Here is a 14,973-nt window from a genome sequence, read left to right as displayed (position 1 = left end):
CTTTTCAAAGAGGAACAGCAGTGATTTTGCTTGTACCGCATTATTTTTACAATTAAATGCAGCACAACAAACATTGCTATTATCAATGGCTGATTTACAATTTATTATTTGAGCTGGAATTTTTTTTAACAGCAGTGGGACCAACTCTGTACTACGTTTATGCCACTGTCTCTTAAAAAGGCCCTGCTTTTTGGTAAAAGTGATGATTTGGATGCATTAGAACACCAATACTCTAGATACTCGCGCAATGAACACACTCGCATAATAAGCACAGCCCCAACTTCGCTCTTCAAAATTTGGACTGGTTTTCCCCCACATAATAACTATGCTCTCAACTTTACTCACGCGCAGTCCCACAGTGAACGGTCGTGCTGTAGTTTTTCGGAGAGACTATAAATTTCAATTCTCGCACATGTGTGAAGCAAGCGCACGACGCAAAGGCACCTCACAGACTCTAGAGAGAAAAAAACTCAACTGGCTCTTTGCAACAGTAACTTTATGCAGTTTACAGACTTTACTGTAACGTAATAGGAGAGTATGCGCGTGTGATGCGTGGCCAAGTCCGGCGCAGTGCATAGAACTATGAGTCCAAGTGAATTAAGAAGGGGCGACCGGCACTTGGTCGGCATAATGGCATAGCAAGGCGTAATGTTGAATTCACGTGTCTGTTGCTCACTTTTCAGCCTGCCTGTCTTTGGTTTGGCTGTATGCGATGGGCCCTAAGTTGAGTTATACACTTGCTGCTGGACAGAGAGTTTATCTGCTCACAAAATGGAAACGCTGATCAGACACCGATAAACTTTGACATGCCGATGAGCAGGACAGTGTACAAAAGAGACGCACACAGCTTGCTTGTCAAATCAACAGGTGCCGAAAAGCAGCGTTTCAACATGATGCTTGCGATAACAGCAGACGGCCCGAAGCGGCTGCGAGGACAAGCTGTTGTGGAACCACAACGTGGATGACGCACCCAGCGACCTGAATGACAAGTCTGGAGGTTCCGATGTGGAGTGAAGTGAAATAAATATGCTGTTACAGTTTGCAAATAGTATACGTGCATTTTTACTGCAAAGATAAGTTATCTAATGCATTTTTCAAATCATTACCGTCTTAATTTTCAATTTCTGCTGTTTTGGAAAAGTTTCCGTAATGTTTACCTCACATAATAAATGCACATTCAACTTCGCTTCGGTATTTTGGGAAAAAAAGTGCGTTCATTACGTGAGTCCATACAGTAAATCACTTTAGCTCACCTCAATATCTCCATTATTCCTTAGTACATACAGTTATTAAATAATGGAGATATTGGGCTCAATTTCGATCGAAATCGAGCCCAAATAAGATCAAATTTCTTCATTGTGATTGCATACTTTGTGCAAACAGTGGATGGGAGCCAATCGCAATCGAGAGATTCATCCAAGTCGGGCTAAAAAATGATTAAAAGTGTGACTAGGGTATCAGCATTGCTTTTATGTTACAGTGTAAGCAACCTTCAAAAGTTAGTTTTGTCTCCAGCTAATGTTTGTACATATGCCTGCCTGCACTGCACATATGAAGACCTTTGACAATAATATGCTCATTACAAAAAAATCTTGCAACTAGAAAACCTGGCCTGTTGAGCATGGCTTCAAAGCCATCCATTGGTAACTTGCAGGCGTGAACTAGTTGCCTGTGCATTCACAAGACAAACAGTAGCTGACATGCCCTTGAGTTAGCCAAAAACATACAAGACAAATTCGGAGAAATAAGCAACACAGACATCTTCCAAGTAAATAGAAAGAGCCAGTGTATCTTTTTCTCCGAGCAGCACACCATTCCCTCAACGACACCACATAAAAAAAAGCACGAGCTTCGCCTCCGCCCACAGCACCGCGGAGGGGGAGAAAGAAAACGAACATACAATACTGAAATAAGCACACGCACATTTCTGGCCAAACAATGCTCGTAGTATTTATAAGTATATGTATATAAAAACCCCCAGCCATTACATACAATCTCCTATAGACATGCAGCCAACTTTCGCTGTCGTTGAACAAAATGAAGACACTGCCAAAGGTTGGGACAGGTTGAAAAAAATCAAATACAGAAAAGCAACTGGTAAAGTCCGCATGCTTGCTGCTCTACGGAGCAATAGAGGGAACCCTCATACTGTACAAGGGACACAGAAACAAGGGATGAAGAAAGAGTTAAATTCCTAAACGAAAAAAAAAAAAAACAGAAAAAAGTGACAAGCTGTCGATCCTCTCCTCTTTCCCTCAGTTGAAGCCAAAGCCTTCGGTGCACTCCTGGATGGCCTTGAGCAGCATGGTGCGCAGCTTGTCGTAAGTCTCGTAGGCCGGCAGGTCCAGCTGGTTGAAGCTGCCGAGGGAGAGAACCAAGGAGTACGGTGAACAGAGGACGTCGTCAATCCTTCAAGTTATGACGAAAGCTATCCCTGTGCTGGTGAACATGCAACCTTGTAAAGGGCCCCAAACAACCCGACTTTAATTTTTTTTTTCACATTTTAAATTAACACTCGCATCATGTACAGACTGCTGTGACAATCATCTTTGGTGAACATCATGAAGCTAAGTGGTGCGGGGACACCACAAATTCAGAAAGCAATCCCATGCCTTTCTCTCCTGGCCTTTCCGGTGTCTCTACACATCGTGACGTCAACAGGGTAAACGCTGTCTAGTGGTCGACCTTCAAGAACCTACGACTTCCGGTTAATCTGCTAGCAAACCTCCATGTAGTTGATGGAGTCGCACGGCTGCTCTTCCTAGTTGTGTTGCTTGCTTGTGCATATACATGTGTGTTTCGGCTTCTAATATACAGGGCCACACCGCTCACGTTTCAAGTGCGTATTTACAAAATTAAAGAGAAAGAAAAACGAAGAAACACATAATGCAAGTCCTTTTTCATACCCACACAATGTTTCAGCTTTCGTTTTTTCTGGGAGGAGTCTATGATCTACACCCAGCAAACGGTAGTGACATGTTCCTGTGAAACATGGCTGTATGGTATCATGCTGCAGGTCCGGCAATGACGGTGGTGTGTAGTGGGGCCTCCTTTGTCTATTTGCTTGCACTTTCTCTTTTTTATTTGTGTGATGGGTTGTCGGTAGGGGTGTGAAAATATCAAAATTTTCGAATACGAATCAAATACGAATACTTAGCTTCGAATATTGAATAATGCTATAAATAATAATAATAAAGCTGGGCTCATTTGTAATGTTGCAATACTGCAATTACATTGAGTATGTTAAATAACCAGATTAGTAAGCCGTTATACTAAAAGATTGTGTATTTGGCTCACGTTAACCTGGAAAAAGTTAGTAATCGCCACTATAGCTGTCCTGTCAGTCAGTGCCTTATTATACTGCATCAAATGCCCATAAACTCGGAGGCATTTGACTCTGTTCCAGGCATCACTCATCACACTTGCCTAAATTTCAATAATAGGTTCCTGTGGATGTCCGATGAATGTACTGAAAAGGCCTAAGTGCATGGTTTTGCATGTCCCTGTAACGTCCAAATGCACAGTTCTGGCAGCCATTGGACGTTCGATGGACTGCCAATTTTCTTGCACTTCAGCGTCCTATAGACGTCCGTGGTATATCCAGTGGATTTCTGTGGATCTCCATATGTCCAAAACTGAGTGACCAGTGGATGTCCACCAGAGTTTCATTGCCCATTGGGAAGCCAGCACTGCAGGATCCATAGTCGCCAAGCAACCGGCTAGGTCACGCGGCTGCGCAATCTCTCATTGGTTCCGCCGTCGAGCGGACCATACCACATCACAGCCTAGCTGATGCTTTGACTAGCGAAAAAGTATACGAGGACCGCTGCAGCAGCCCGGATGGCCAAAACCCTCCCTGCACATGACGTGCTGAGGCAGTAGTGGCGTGCAAAAACATTTTTGAGATCACGTGCGTGCATTTTTATGCCTTTCAGAAGGCGATCGTTGACGATTTGAGCAAGCACAAAAAGCACACGGTTAGTATAGAACCCCATTGATACGTTTTTCAAGAGACGGTGAAAAAAAAAAAAAAGTAGCAGTTTCACCCGAAGGGGGAAGCAAAGAGGATAGCAAATTAGTAGAGAGCTGTACGAAGTAAAGATAGTAGTTTTATCGGCCGTGTAAACTTGTAAACATTCACTTACTAAGCATGGTGCCACGCACACACAGGTAAACATGAACACATCTCGCTCGATGCCCGTGGAAACTCCCTGTCAAAACAATGGAGTAAGGATCGAAGCATGGCAGCCACAGCAAGCGAATTGACCTTTGCGCTGTCTCTCGCTTCAATGCGAACTAAACCGCACTAAATGTCGAAAGCACAGCGCATACGAAGCTACTGGCACTAGGCGCACTCTGTCAACATCGCAGATCGTTTTTGACAATGAGGCCCGCGCGGGCGCACACCTTGCACAAGTGGTAGGTCGCTTTCAAGATACAGCACCCACGTGGCTACGCCGTATCTGCAACGTGCTGGTTGCTTGTTGCATCGAATCCGTCACTTGTTGCAACGTACAATTAAGCTTGCTGCACCACTTAATTTACGTGACCACCACATTCAAATGCAACGCAAGATGCAGGAACATTACAGATTGGCGACCTATCAAGGGGTACTTAATTTAATACATGGAAGTGAATGGGATTTAGGCCAGGACCGCGAATGCGACGTAGCAGCCAGGAAAACGCAGCAGTGAGGAACATGTCAAAGGGGTTGCACTATTAGTAATTTTTCCTGCAAAAAATAAATTCATTTTTTCTTAATTTTATGTATTTTTTGATGATACGAATTTTGGGTGATACGAATATTTCACGCGACCCTGCGCGATTCGTATCACCAAGACTTTACTGCATTGCGTGAAACCCACAGCAGCGGAGCTACATTGCAGCTAAGAGCACGCCGCTCTTGCTCCTGTCTTTTAATGCCTCACTTCTCTGTCATGCCCCATAACTGCTGCACGTTAGTTCTCTTATTTCTGACCGATTCCGGTTGGCTCACCAAGTATGGGCCGATGGCAGCCGGTCAGTGGACCGGCCATCCCGATGGATCTGGAAGCGTTGGACACCGTTTATTCCCTCTAAAGCTGCAAAGCCCTGCAGTGGCACCTTGGACGTGCCCGTCACAAACTGGAGGAACTTGGCCAGGTCTGCCTGGTCCATGGAGCGCAGGGCAAGCCAGAACCACTCAATCTGCAGAGAGGTGGGCTGGTACATGCGGTACATCGTATGGGCCCGCAGGTCATCCACGTCGATGCTGGGCAGGCCAGAGATGAGTAGCTCGAGCTCCTGCTCGTTGAAGATGCCAATGAGCCGCTTGGGGATGATCTCGTAGAAGCCCTCGAGGAAAGCGTTGAGCTGCTGCCGGATGGCGCCCGTCATCTTCTCCTGGCACACGAGGCGCACGTACTCCTGGGTCGTCTCCTCCGTGACGGGCAGGTGCCGGCCGCCAGGCTTGAGGTCACGCACCTCGGTCACACCAAACTCCTGGACCTCTATGCTGAAAGTCAGCTCGCACCCCAGCGCCTGCACGCCGTGCTCCAGGAGGAACACCAGGCCCTGCATACACGGCAACAACAAATGAGCACAATGGCTCAGCACGATGGCATAGTGGAAACTGTAGCAGGTGCAAACTGCTTTGAAAGCATGCGAAACACTTTTTTCTCGCAGCTTTTCAATCATAAATAACAACAACAAAAGTCCCCACAAGTCTCACGTTTCAACATCCAGACCCGATGATAGGCGAACAGTGTTTTGAAAGCCTGCCGACTGTCAATCACATAGGGCCACTTTCCCAAGCCAAGAAAAAAAAGAATGCTAACCCACCCCCTCAGACCAAACAGTCTAAACATTTTCCTCATTAGTGTACACATTTCCTCAATTTCAAGCCCCACGATCAAAATATTTTGACTCCTGCTCTTTATCTTGATACAGTCATGCCTCATTAATATGGACGCTTTGGTTTTCCAACACTGTTCACAAAGACTCTTGATGAAACACAAAACATCTATTGAGAAGAAATGTAAATAAAGTGTTTGCTGTGCATTGCACTGCATACTGGAATTGAAATCTAATGAAATCTGAGCAACTCATATGTATACACAAAAAATGAGAGCGCACCTGGTAGAAGGAGTAGTCCTCACTCTCCATGTCCGTGTACTTGACTGGCTTGCCCAGAATGTGCTTGTAGAAGGAGCGCGTAAAGTAGCACTCAAGTAGCTTGTTTTCATACACTGCCTTGGCAATCACACGCCCCACGAACTTGAAGTAGCTCAGGTGGTTCGAGTTGCAGTGCGACGCCGGGTTGACCATGTAGGTCACCCGGTCGCCCGGCGACATTGTGAACAAGGCATACATGGGGCTGAAGATCTCCCGGGAGATGATGGTGTACCACTCCCGGAGCAGGCCGCCCTCGTCCTGGCCTTCCTCGCCCTCGAAGACAATGTAGAAGTGGTTCTTCCACTCCTCCGGGGGCCTCCGATGCAGCTCACGGAATGAGTCTTCAAAGACGTGCTCACGCCTCACGTGAACTGCCAGGTATACTCGATGAGAGCCCTCCTCGAGCCGCTCGAGCTCGTGCCGGAAGTACTGCTGTTTGTCAACAAAGGCCAGCATGCATGTGTGGTCAACGGGCACAGGCAAACGAACTGTCAGCCAGGGTCTGTTGGCCAGAGTGGACCAGGGGCCGTTGGCCAGTGACCCTCTGGGCCCCGAACTGGTTCAGCACCTGCGTGAGGCGTTACAGACCAATACTCTGCTGAAGCCATATACTGCTGAACCTTGATATAATGAATGATTGGATGTGATGATTTACATCTAGAATGTTTCTCAACAATATCAGCACATAACAAATGTATGCTTATAATAAGCATCGGATGATATTTTCGTGTCGGATGCGACATTCTCATTGTAATGAGGATTGAATGTACTCTCAACCAGGGTGCCCGAACAGGACTAAATGCAGTTTTGGCATGGCTACAGCAGAATGTTGTAAAGCCAAGCTTCGTTGATAAAACATTTTAGTAAGGAAGAGTTATGATGAGATTTCAATTTAACACTTTCATTTATGTATCTTCTGTGCAGTTCGAGTCCAGTTCTAAGGAATGAAATATGAGCTCTGCATTAAAGCAAGATTGCCATAGCTGAGAGATAAGTTTGTCAAAGATTGGACCTCTAAAACCCAGAAAGCATTTACATTGTATACATGCAGCACACTTCAGTCGGAAAGTTAAATAAATTTACAGTGGACTCTTGTTAAACAGAATCTCAAGGGACCAGGTAAATGAGTTCCACTTATCAGAAGTTACTTTTACGGGGAGATCCAGCTCAAGGGTACCCAAACGCTCTGTTGAAAGGGGCAGATAGAGAGAGAATGCTCTTTATTGAAATGCAGAGAAAGGGGCAGGTACATTATTGTCAATAGCAGATAATAATTTTAGCTTATCTGACTACACAGCCTCTTCTGACAAAGTTGCTGCTTGTCCACACAACCAGTGACTAGAGCTAGCAATACAAAACAAAATTACAAAAAGAAACAAGAAAGTCATTTTAGTAAGGAAAAATAGCCCATATAGTGAAGCAACCACTCTCACAGTCATCGATAACATTGATCTTCGTGTTGACTGTGAGCGCATTATACACGAGTTTCTGTGCCACCATTGAAAACGCTAAGCAAACTCGCACATCACTGACATTGCCAAGACCAAGAAGCCACAACAAGCCACAACCATGGCACAGCCATACTAACGATGCCATCAAAAAACGCCATACCATCTCCCTGGCAATAACCTAGAGAACTGCTGAGAAAATCCAAAAAGGAAAGGCGCAAATAGGGATGCCTGTCACAGTGCAACTGAGGTTGGCCGCTGAGTTTTATTTTCGCCAATATTTTGGGTTCTGTTCAGCCGGAGTAGGGAAAACATGCTTCCGTTTAAGGGGAGACGTGGGTTCTAAAAATTTTTTCTTTATTTTTGGTTCTGTCTGAACTAAACTTCACTGTTTAGATCAATTTTTCACGCCGATTTCAAATCTATAATTCGTTTTTGATAGCTACTCTGGTTCACAAACTATTAAAGTCTGAAAATAAATTGCATGAGTACTTCTTACGGGGCTTTTTGGCAATTTCTCCTTGCTAAACACAAAAAATAAGTGCATGACCTTAATGCCAGAGACTTTCTCAAGGGGGTGATGCTATGTTTATTTGTTTGAAAGCATTCTAAAGGTAAGAAAGCTGACCAACACTGACTGCGAATATTTTTTTTTCTTATTTTCACTCAATATTACTTTTGATTGTAATTTATAAAATGATGCTAGAGTAACAGAAATAGCGTCACCCCCTAGATCATCTGAATACAAATACACTGATACCAATTAAATAAGCGTGTTATTTTCACTCCACAACATCACAGAAAAAAGCCCTATAAGACTGGCGTGTAAAAACATCGAACTGAGAAAAACGCACTTGAAGTTTACACAGCTGTAACATCTTCAAGAATCCATGGCTACAGCAATATTAATGACATCATTTTGTAGCTCTATTCTTCACGAGAATGACTATACTAAATATATGACTGTACCCTCCCTGAAAACTGGGAAAAGCATGTACTGCCCCTAAACCCGCATGAGAAACTACGACTACCACTTCATGTGCCGGTTCCAGTGGCCTGCAAGCTAAACGAATGCAAAATTGTATAATAAAGTAGCCTTTCCATAAACAGATAAACTTGCGCAATGTTCAAGTCAAAAGCACACATGGAATATTTATTGAATGACCTAAACTGATTACTGCCATTCAATAACACTTCTCTCTACAGCATGCCAGGGTCCTTTGCTGGCTTGTGTCGTTTTGAAAGCCAAATGCTCATTTTGCAACTTCCGAAGCTTTCGCGACAAGCAGCTTGAATTTCTGCGCCGCTGTGCACTGCGACGCCAGACACTCCTTCAAGATTGCTGCACTTATCGCACGCTCAGACGACTCGCCCACTGAATAATATGCCGTATCCATGTGGTCTTGGATGCCGCTGCCCGCACCGGCTGACGATCCGATGATATCAGATGTGCCGCAGCTAGGCCCAGTAGAACAAACGGCGTCGGTAGATGTGCTGCTTCGGACGGTGGTTCCAACCGTTCCATTGGTGCCGACCGTTCAGGCAGCGCGCTGAATAGTATGACAACACATAAAGTTGATTGTATGCTGGTTGATTTTCAAGCTAACATTTCGAGACCTCCACATTGTTTACGCGAAAACGGGTGAAGTTGTTTCTCGCACTCGTATGCGCTTCTAAAGGCAGCGTGACCACCTATAATTAGAGCTCTGTCATAAGCGGCCGGCGACAACATCCACACAAATGACATTAACTTCAACAAAGCTACTGGGCAACGCAATCAATAAATGGCACAGGTGCTACCCTGGAACTGGCAAAAGGGGCTACGAGATCCACACAAACCACTTCAGCTTCCCCAAAGCTACTGGGCAACACGATCCGTCACAGGCACAGGCAAAGTCCACTAAACACTACACGGGCAGAACAACAATGGCCCCAATCACTTCACCACAGTCACGGGAACAGGCGAAGTCCGCTAAACACTACACGGGAAGAACGACTATGGCCGCACTCGATCACTTCGCCGAAGACTCTCACATTTAATGACATCAAATAACTTCACAAACTTCACTCAGAGCTCTTGTCACGCTGACATCAGATCTCACTGAGTCATCGGCATATCGCTACTTTCGTGTTGGGACAAGACGACCACAGTTAGGCTGAGCCATTTCACTGTTCCGACGGACAAGATATAAGGACTCTGTGTCCTTATACAGATATAGTCTGTATAAGGACACAGAGTCATTTTACCTTACCACAAACCAAGGCCAATGCAAATAATAAAACAACAGTAACATAGTGAATAAAATAAAATAACGAATATTGCTTCTTACAAAGTAAGTAATATGCGTTCCCATTTTGCGCTGCTCGCGTCTCTGTCCCAAAACGTCGATCACCAGTCTTAAGGGCATGCCAAACATAAATAGCAAAATAATAAAGGTAATAAACTAATGGATACAGCTTCTTGGCTCCGATCCAATCACTCTACACAAGAGGGATACAAGCAAGACTGATCTGCCATGGTATATATTTCAGTGGCTATGACGTTGTGCTGCCAACATCGAGGTTGCGCGTTCGATCCCCTGACTTTCCCGCAAGCACGTGTTTGCTAGGGAAAGCCTGCGCTTGGCGCTGCCCTCGTCTACTGAAGACGCTGAGCCGTGCTCCCATTTAAAGCCCCCGGATTTACTCCTATTAGGGTAGCAGAAAATAGTGCCTATACATATCCTTTCTTCTGAACCACTCATGTTTTACGTTCTGCAGGATTTTGAAAAATCACCGGTGGCAGACAGCGTAATTCTAATCCTTCAGCTGGATTATTCAAAGAGGCGGACATTACTTCCACGAGAAGTCAAAACAAGTGTTCAACTAATTTGATATCAAAATTTACTAATTAACTTTTTAATTAATTGATTTACAGGACATATTGCAACTTACAAATTGTAGCTGGTGAGCTTGCTGGTTGCTGGGGATGCTGGTTCCATTCAAAGGTGCATTGAATTCTTTGCCAACATGCCACCTATAAACGAAACCTGACTACGGTGGTTAGAACCTGACGGAGCAACAGAAAGTGGAGAAAATGGCTGCGGCTTAGCTCATCTAACCCTGCATATGCAAAGCGAAAGCTTAGTTTAGCCTGGTTAAGTCTTGGTTTCACTTGATTAGCCTTTGATTTAGCTGTAATTATTATACTTAGGTATACACTCATCGATATAGGCCAGATATAAATTATAAGCCGACAAGGCCAAGCGTGCCGCGAGCCGAACGGCTCGCTCTTCCTCGGTCGTCTCCGACGCTAGCTTCGCGCGCTTGGCATTCCGGACCCTCTTCAGTACAGCAGTTCGCCGGGCGAAAGACGCGTGTCAGACGCCGCGGGGTGGTCAGGGGTCAGACGCCGGTGGAGCTCGGCGCGGCGAGTCACGTGAAGCGTTGCCAAGGCTACTGCGCAGCTGCGGTTAAATGAAGGTCAAATTGCTGGCGACGGTGAAACTCGGATCGACTCGGTTAGTACAGCTTTCGCTTTAAAAACTGTGTCGCGCCGAGCAAACAAGCTTCGATATGCTGCTCAACGTGAGCACCTGCTCCAATCCTACTTCAGCACCAAAATACCAATGTGACCACTATATACGAACACATGTGGTTAACCGTTATATTACACATGTGCAGTGGCGCACCGACGGGGAGGGATTCGGGGGTTGTAACCGCATGTACTGTACTGCGCATGTGTGTTTCGTTTACAAGACATTGCATTTACTCGATAAAATACCTGAATAAAGAGTTCTGTTTCACTTAATCACACTCGCATTGAAACACACACGTACACACACAAACACACACACACAAGCACGTGTTTCAGCACTCCTTATGCATTTACGGACAGCTTCGTTGTATATAGATTCCAACAGGCATGTTGGATGTGATGAATTTCTTTTTTTCACCAGTGAAGTGCTGCACATCGGCCCACAGCTAGGAAACCTCGAAGTCGATACTTCCTCTCCTTCTCATTCCCATTAACGCAGACAAAATTGGACACACGTTTCGTTTATATATAATACCGGCAGTATTCATACACTTCCCACAGAATCGTAAGTTCGTAGACATTTATGGAAATTCTGAAACTACACCACGTGTTCCTTGCTCGCATGACTCTCTTACCTGGCTCACGTCCGTATTGCTGACGAGGGATGAGGCGCTCTCAGTGCCCTTGTTAGCCATATCGCTGGCATTCATCGACATGAATCCAAAGGAAGAACAACAAAGCACGTAAGCGTATGCACTTCCAATATGATAGCAATTAACGCACCAGCAGTTGTCAATTGTGTTTCTGGCTTTTGCACACGGTTAAGAGCAGACGACAAACGGTTTCTCGTAATAGCCGTTGTGTGGCGCCAAGGGCTGACGCGGTAACTTTAACGCGGTACCATGGAGCAGCGCCAAGCAGCTCTCCAGCATTGCTCTTCCGAACGTTTAAATGGAGCCATAAAAGAAAGATAAAATTAATCTTCTTATTTCTTCCATGACCGAGTTCAATCAGCAGTGTTCCGCGGCTGATGTAAAAAATAATGCGGATCCCACGCGCTGCGGGAATCAATCTAAGCGAAGCTTTCGTTTTCGTTTGCGAGTAACGTACGCTGTTCTTGTTTGGTGACGGTACAGTGTACTAGAAGGCGAGAAAAGCTTCTAAAACACTGTAGTGACGGTTTTAAACCAAGTTTGACCCGTTTTCACCTGCGAAGCCTCGCTCAGTGTAAACTAATTGTGGCGCTCCAACGCCGCCGACACGTCGGACCTAAATCAAGCCTATCGTACAGTCGCACACACATGCACTACGCTGAACGGAATTCGTCTTCCGCGAAACATTTTTTTTTTTCAACGCACACGCATTTGCACCCGTATAAACGAGACGACCCGGTCTCGCTGATTTCCCATCACTGTGTACGACGTACGCTGCATGATCCGCTTAGCGTTTAAGGCCAGTACGTTGACGACGCTCCTCGGTGCTAGTCGCCGCCACATCGACGCTGCTACCAGGCTCCACTTCGCGTCTTTGCGACGTCTTTTTCAACACGTGACACTTTTGAACACCTGTGAACTAATCGCAGTTTTCCTCTCCCTCGCTACCCCACCTCGGCCTGCTCAACCGACATGCCGTAGCATGCAAGACAGCAAACTTAAAAGTCGAAACGTGGTCGAAGGATATGCTTCGGGCACAAAGCTTTAATACTTTACGATATGCTTGTTCGCTTAGCCTTGGCGAGCGCTCGCTGCACGTGGCCGTGGTTCACCATCACACAGCAGCAGCCATGCATCCGCAATGTCGGGTGAATACGGGTTCTACACGGACCGTTTGAAGTTGGCGGATTACGTATATAGGGCTTACGTTGCCCGCCGCCTCGGTTTGCACTATTTCCGAGACAGGCTCGTCGTGCAAGACAGCAGCTTTAAAAACCAGCGCTCGAGAGTTCACAATAGCAGCGGACGAACGATCTGATGTTCTCCTATGACTTGCATGCACAAGGCTTGCACAAGCGACCCACACTGAATTGCTCGTATCCCTGGTGTCATTTTCACTCAGACAGCAGTTGTAATCGTAATTACATAGTTGTCGATAACACGTTTTCGCTTTTATCTAGCTCAGTCTTGTTGTTAGGCCATGTCCCTATCCTCAGCTATAACCCTCCCCAAGTGGTGAAGAAAGTGAATGAATGACTTTAATGAAAGGCTGGCGCTTTGAAGTTGGGCAGGGCGTAGGGAATTTGGATATGGGTGCAAATTTGGGAAGGGTAAACAGGTGACAACGGAGAGCCGGCTGCCTGTGTAGGTGTGGCAGTTTGAACAGCAAACGAGATCTGTCAGTGAAGCCCAGGAGTGGTACACAGCTAGCACACATTGAAAAACGACGTCAGCCAACTGCCGGTGCACGTGGTAACCACTGAGGTGGTACTGCGCCACATCTGTGCTTGGTGCAGGGCTTTAAAGGGACGCTAAATCAAAACAAAAAATCAGTTTAGATGGATAAAGCGTTTTTTTTTAAACTGTGTTCTTAATTTCGAAATAATAAGTTAATTATTAAAAAAAGAAAATGAAGGTCAAAGTTTGTTTTTGAATTTCGCGCCGAATCCCCAATGCTGGTACGTCACTGTGTCGTCACGGATTTTCAAAGTATTTTCAGCGCCATTGTTCTTCTTAATTGCCTGTGTCCTTGTCTATGTTGCGCTCTTATTTTCCTAACCATGTATTTTCTCGAATTAAGACCGCGTTGAGTGACGTCAGCAAAAGTTCCTGAAACTCGCCATGATCAATCATCAGCTCATTAAGAACACAATGTATGTAGTCTATCTTTACCGCTTTAACTAATAATAAGCAATTAACTAGACCACAGAATATGCTGTCAATATCCATGACATCACAGCGAGTTGGTGCGGGAACTTCAAGTAGGCGTCGCCACCCATCTTTTGTTATTGCGCTTTTTCTGACTTACCAAGCATCTTATCGTGGTAAGACTGGCGTTTCTGATATTTTAGAAGGGTAACTGACTGATACAGCAGGAATATTTTTTCTCTTTAGTGTCCCTTTAAGCACTACGCAGTGCGACAGCATCTGTGCTTGTACCTAAGTACATTCTGAAGGGCACTGCAGGCAGTACCCACGAAACACACAAGCAGCTATATTATCCGTTCAAGATGTCTTGAACGGATAATTCAAAAGTCTAATAGTTGTCCTAGTCAAGACATTTTCTAGCCATGGACGTCTACAGGTACTTCAGTAAGCCCTGCTAACGTTACGCTAAAAGTTGGCTAATAAACATCTCGACAAGAACAACTTCAAGAATTGTATTAGACGTTCCCAGAATTCTGTAATAATGACTTTGAAAACATTATGCAGGCTTTTATAAAACATCTTGACAAGAACAAGTTAAGAATTTTATTATACCCCCCCCCCCCCCGTTCCCAGAATTGTTATAAATTTGTTATAAATTGTAACAGAATTCTGGGGACGTCTAACAAAATTCCTAATTAAGCTATAAAAGCCTGCATATTGTTTCCGAAGTCATAACATATAATGGCTTCAGAAACAATATGCAGGCTTTTATAGCTGTCTTTAAAGCAGCATTGCAACAATAGATCTACAGTGAATTGGTAAGCAAAATTATTGGCCACTTCTTCCGCATACCATGCATCCGTATGCTAGCTTCATAGTACACATGTTACTATATAGAACTGAAAATTAAATTTAAGCATTACATTATATTATCCATAATAACTTGCATAAAATTGTTTAACATATATCAAATGTGCAATACACATCCAAAGCAAATGAGCATAACAACATGCAGAAAAAAATTGCCTGACCTTGTGAGAAAGCGGCTTTATTG

The 14,973-nt window shown here is 44.9% G+C and overlaps 1 protein-coding gene across 1 annotated transcript in view; it reads right to left on the bottom strand.

Moving 5' to 3' along the window:
* Positions 1 to 1,769: 1,769 nt before the first annotated feature.
* LOC119431651 (E3 ubiquitin-protein ligase HUWE1-like) overlaps positions 1,770 to 14,973 on the bottom strand; it is a 179,786-nt gene continuing 166,582 nt past the window's right edge. The window contains exons 73-75 of the mRNA XM_049657964.1: positions 6,115 to 6,711; positions 4,997 to 5,553; positions 1,770 to 2,358 (exon numbers count right to left, since the gene is read on the bottom strand). Coding sequence (XP_049513921.1) covers positions 2,256 to 2,358; positions 4,997 to 5,553; positions 6,115 to 6,711 — 1,257 coding nt within the window. The 3' untranslated portion in view covers positions 1,770 to 2,255. The remainder of the gene's footprint in view (positions 2,359 to 4,996; positions 5,554 to 6,114; positions 6,712 to 14,973) is intronic.

This window comes from Dermacentor silvarum, chromosome 10 (genome assembly GCF_013339745.2).
Source record: "Dermacentor silvarum isolate Dsil-2018 chromosome 10, BIME_Dsil_1.4, whole genome shotgun sequence".
Lineage (NCBI taxonomy): Eukaryota > Metazoa > Arthropoda > Arachnida > Ixodida > Ixodidae > Dermacentor > Dermacentor silvarum.
Note: the sequence above shows the minus strand (reverse complement) of the source record. Positions and strands in the feature narration are given on the sequence as shown.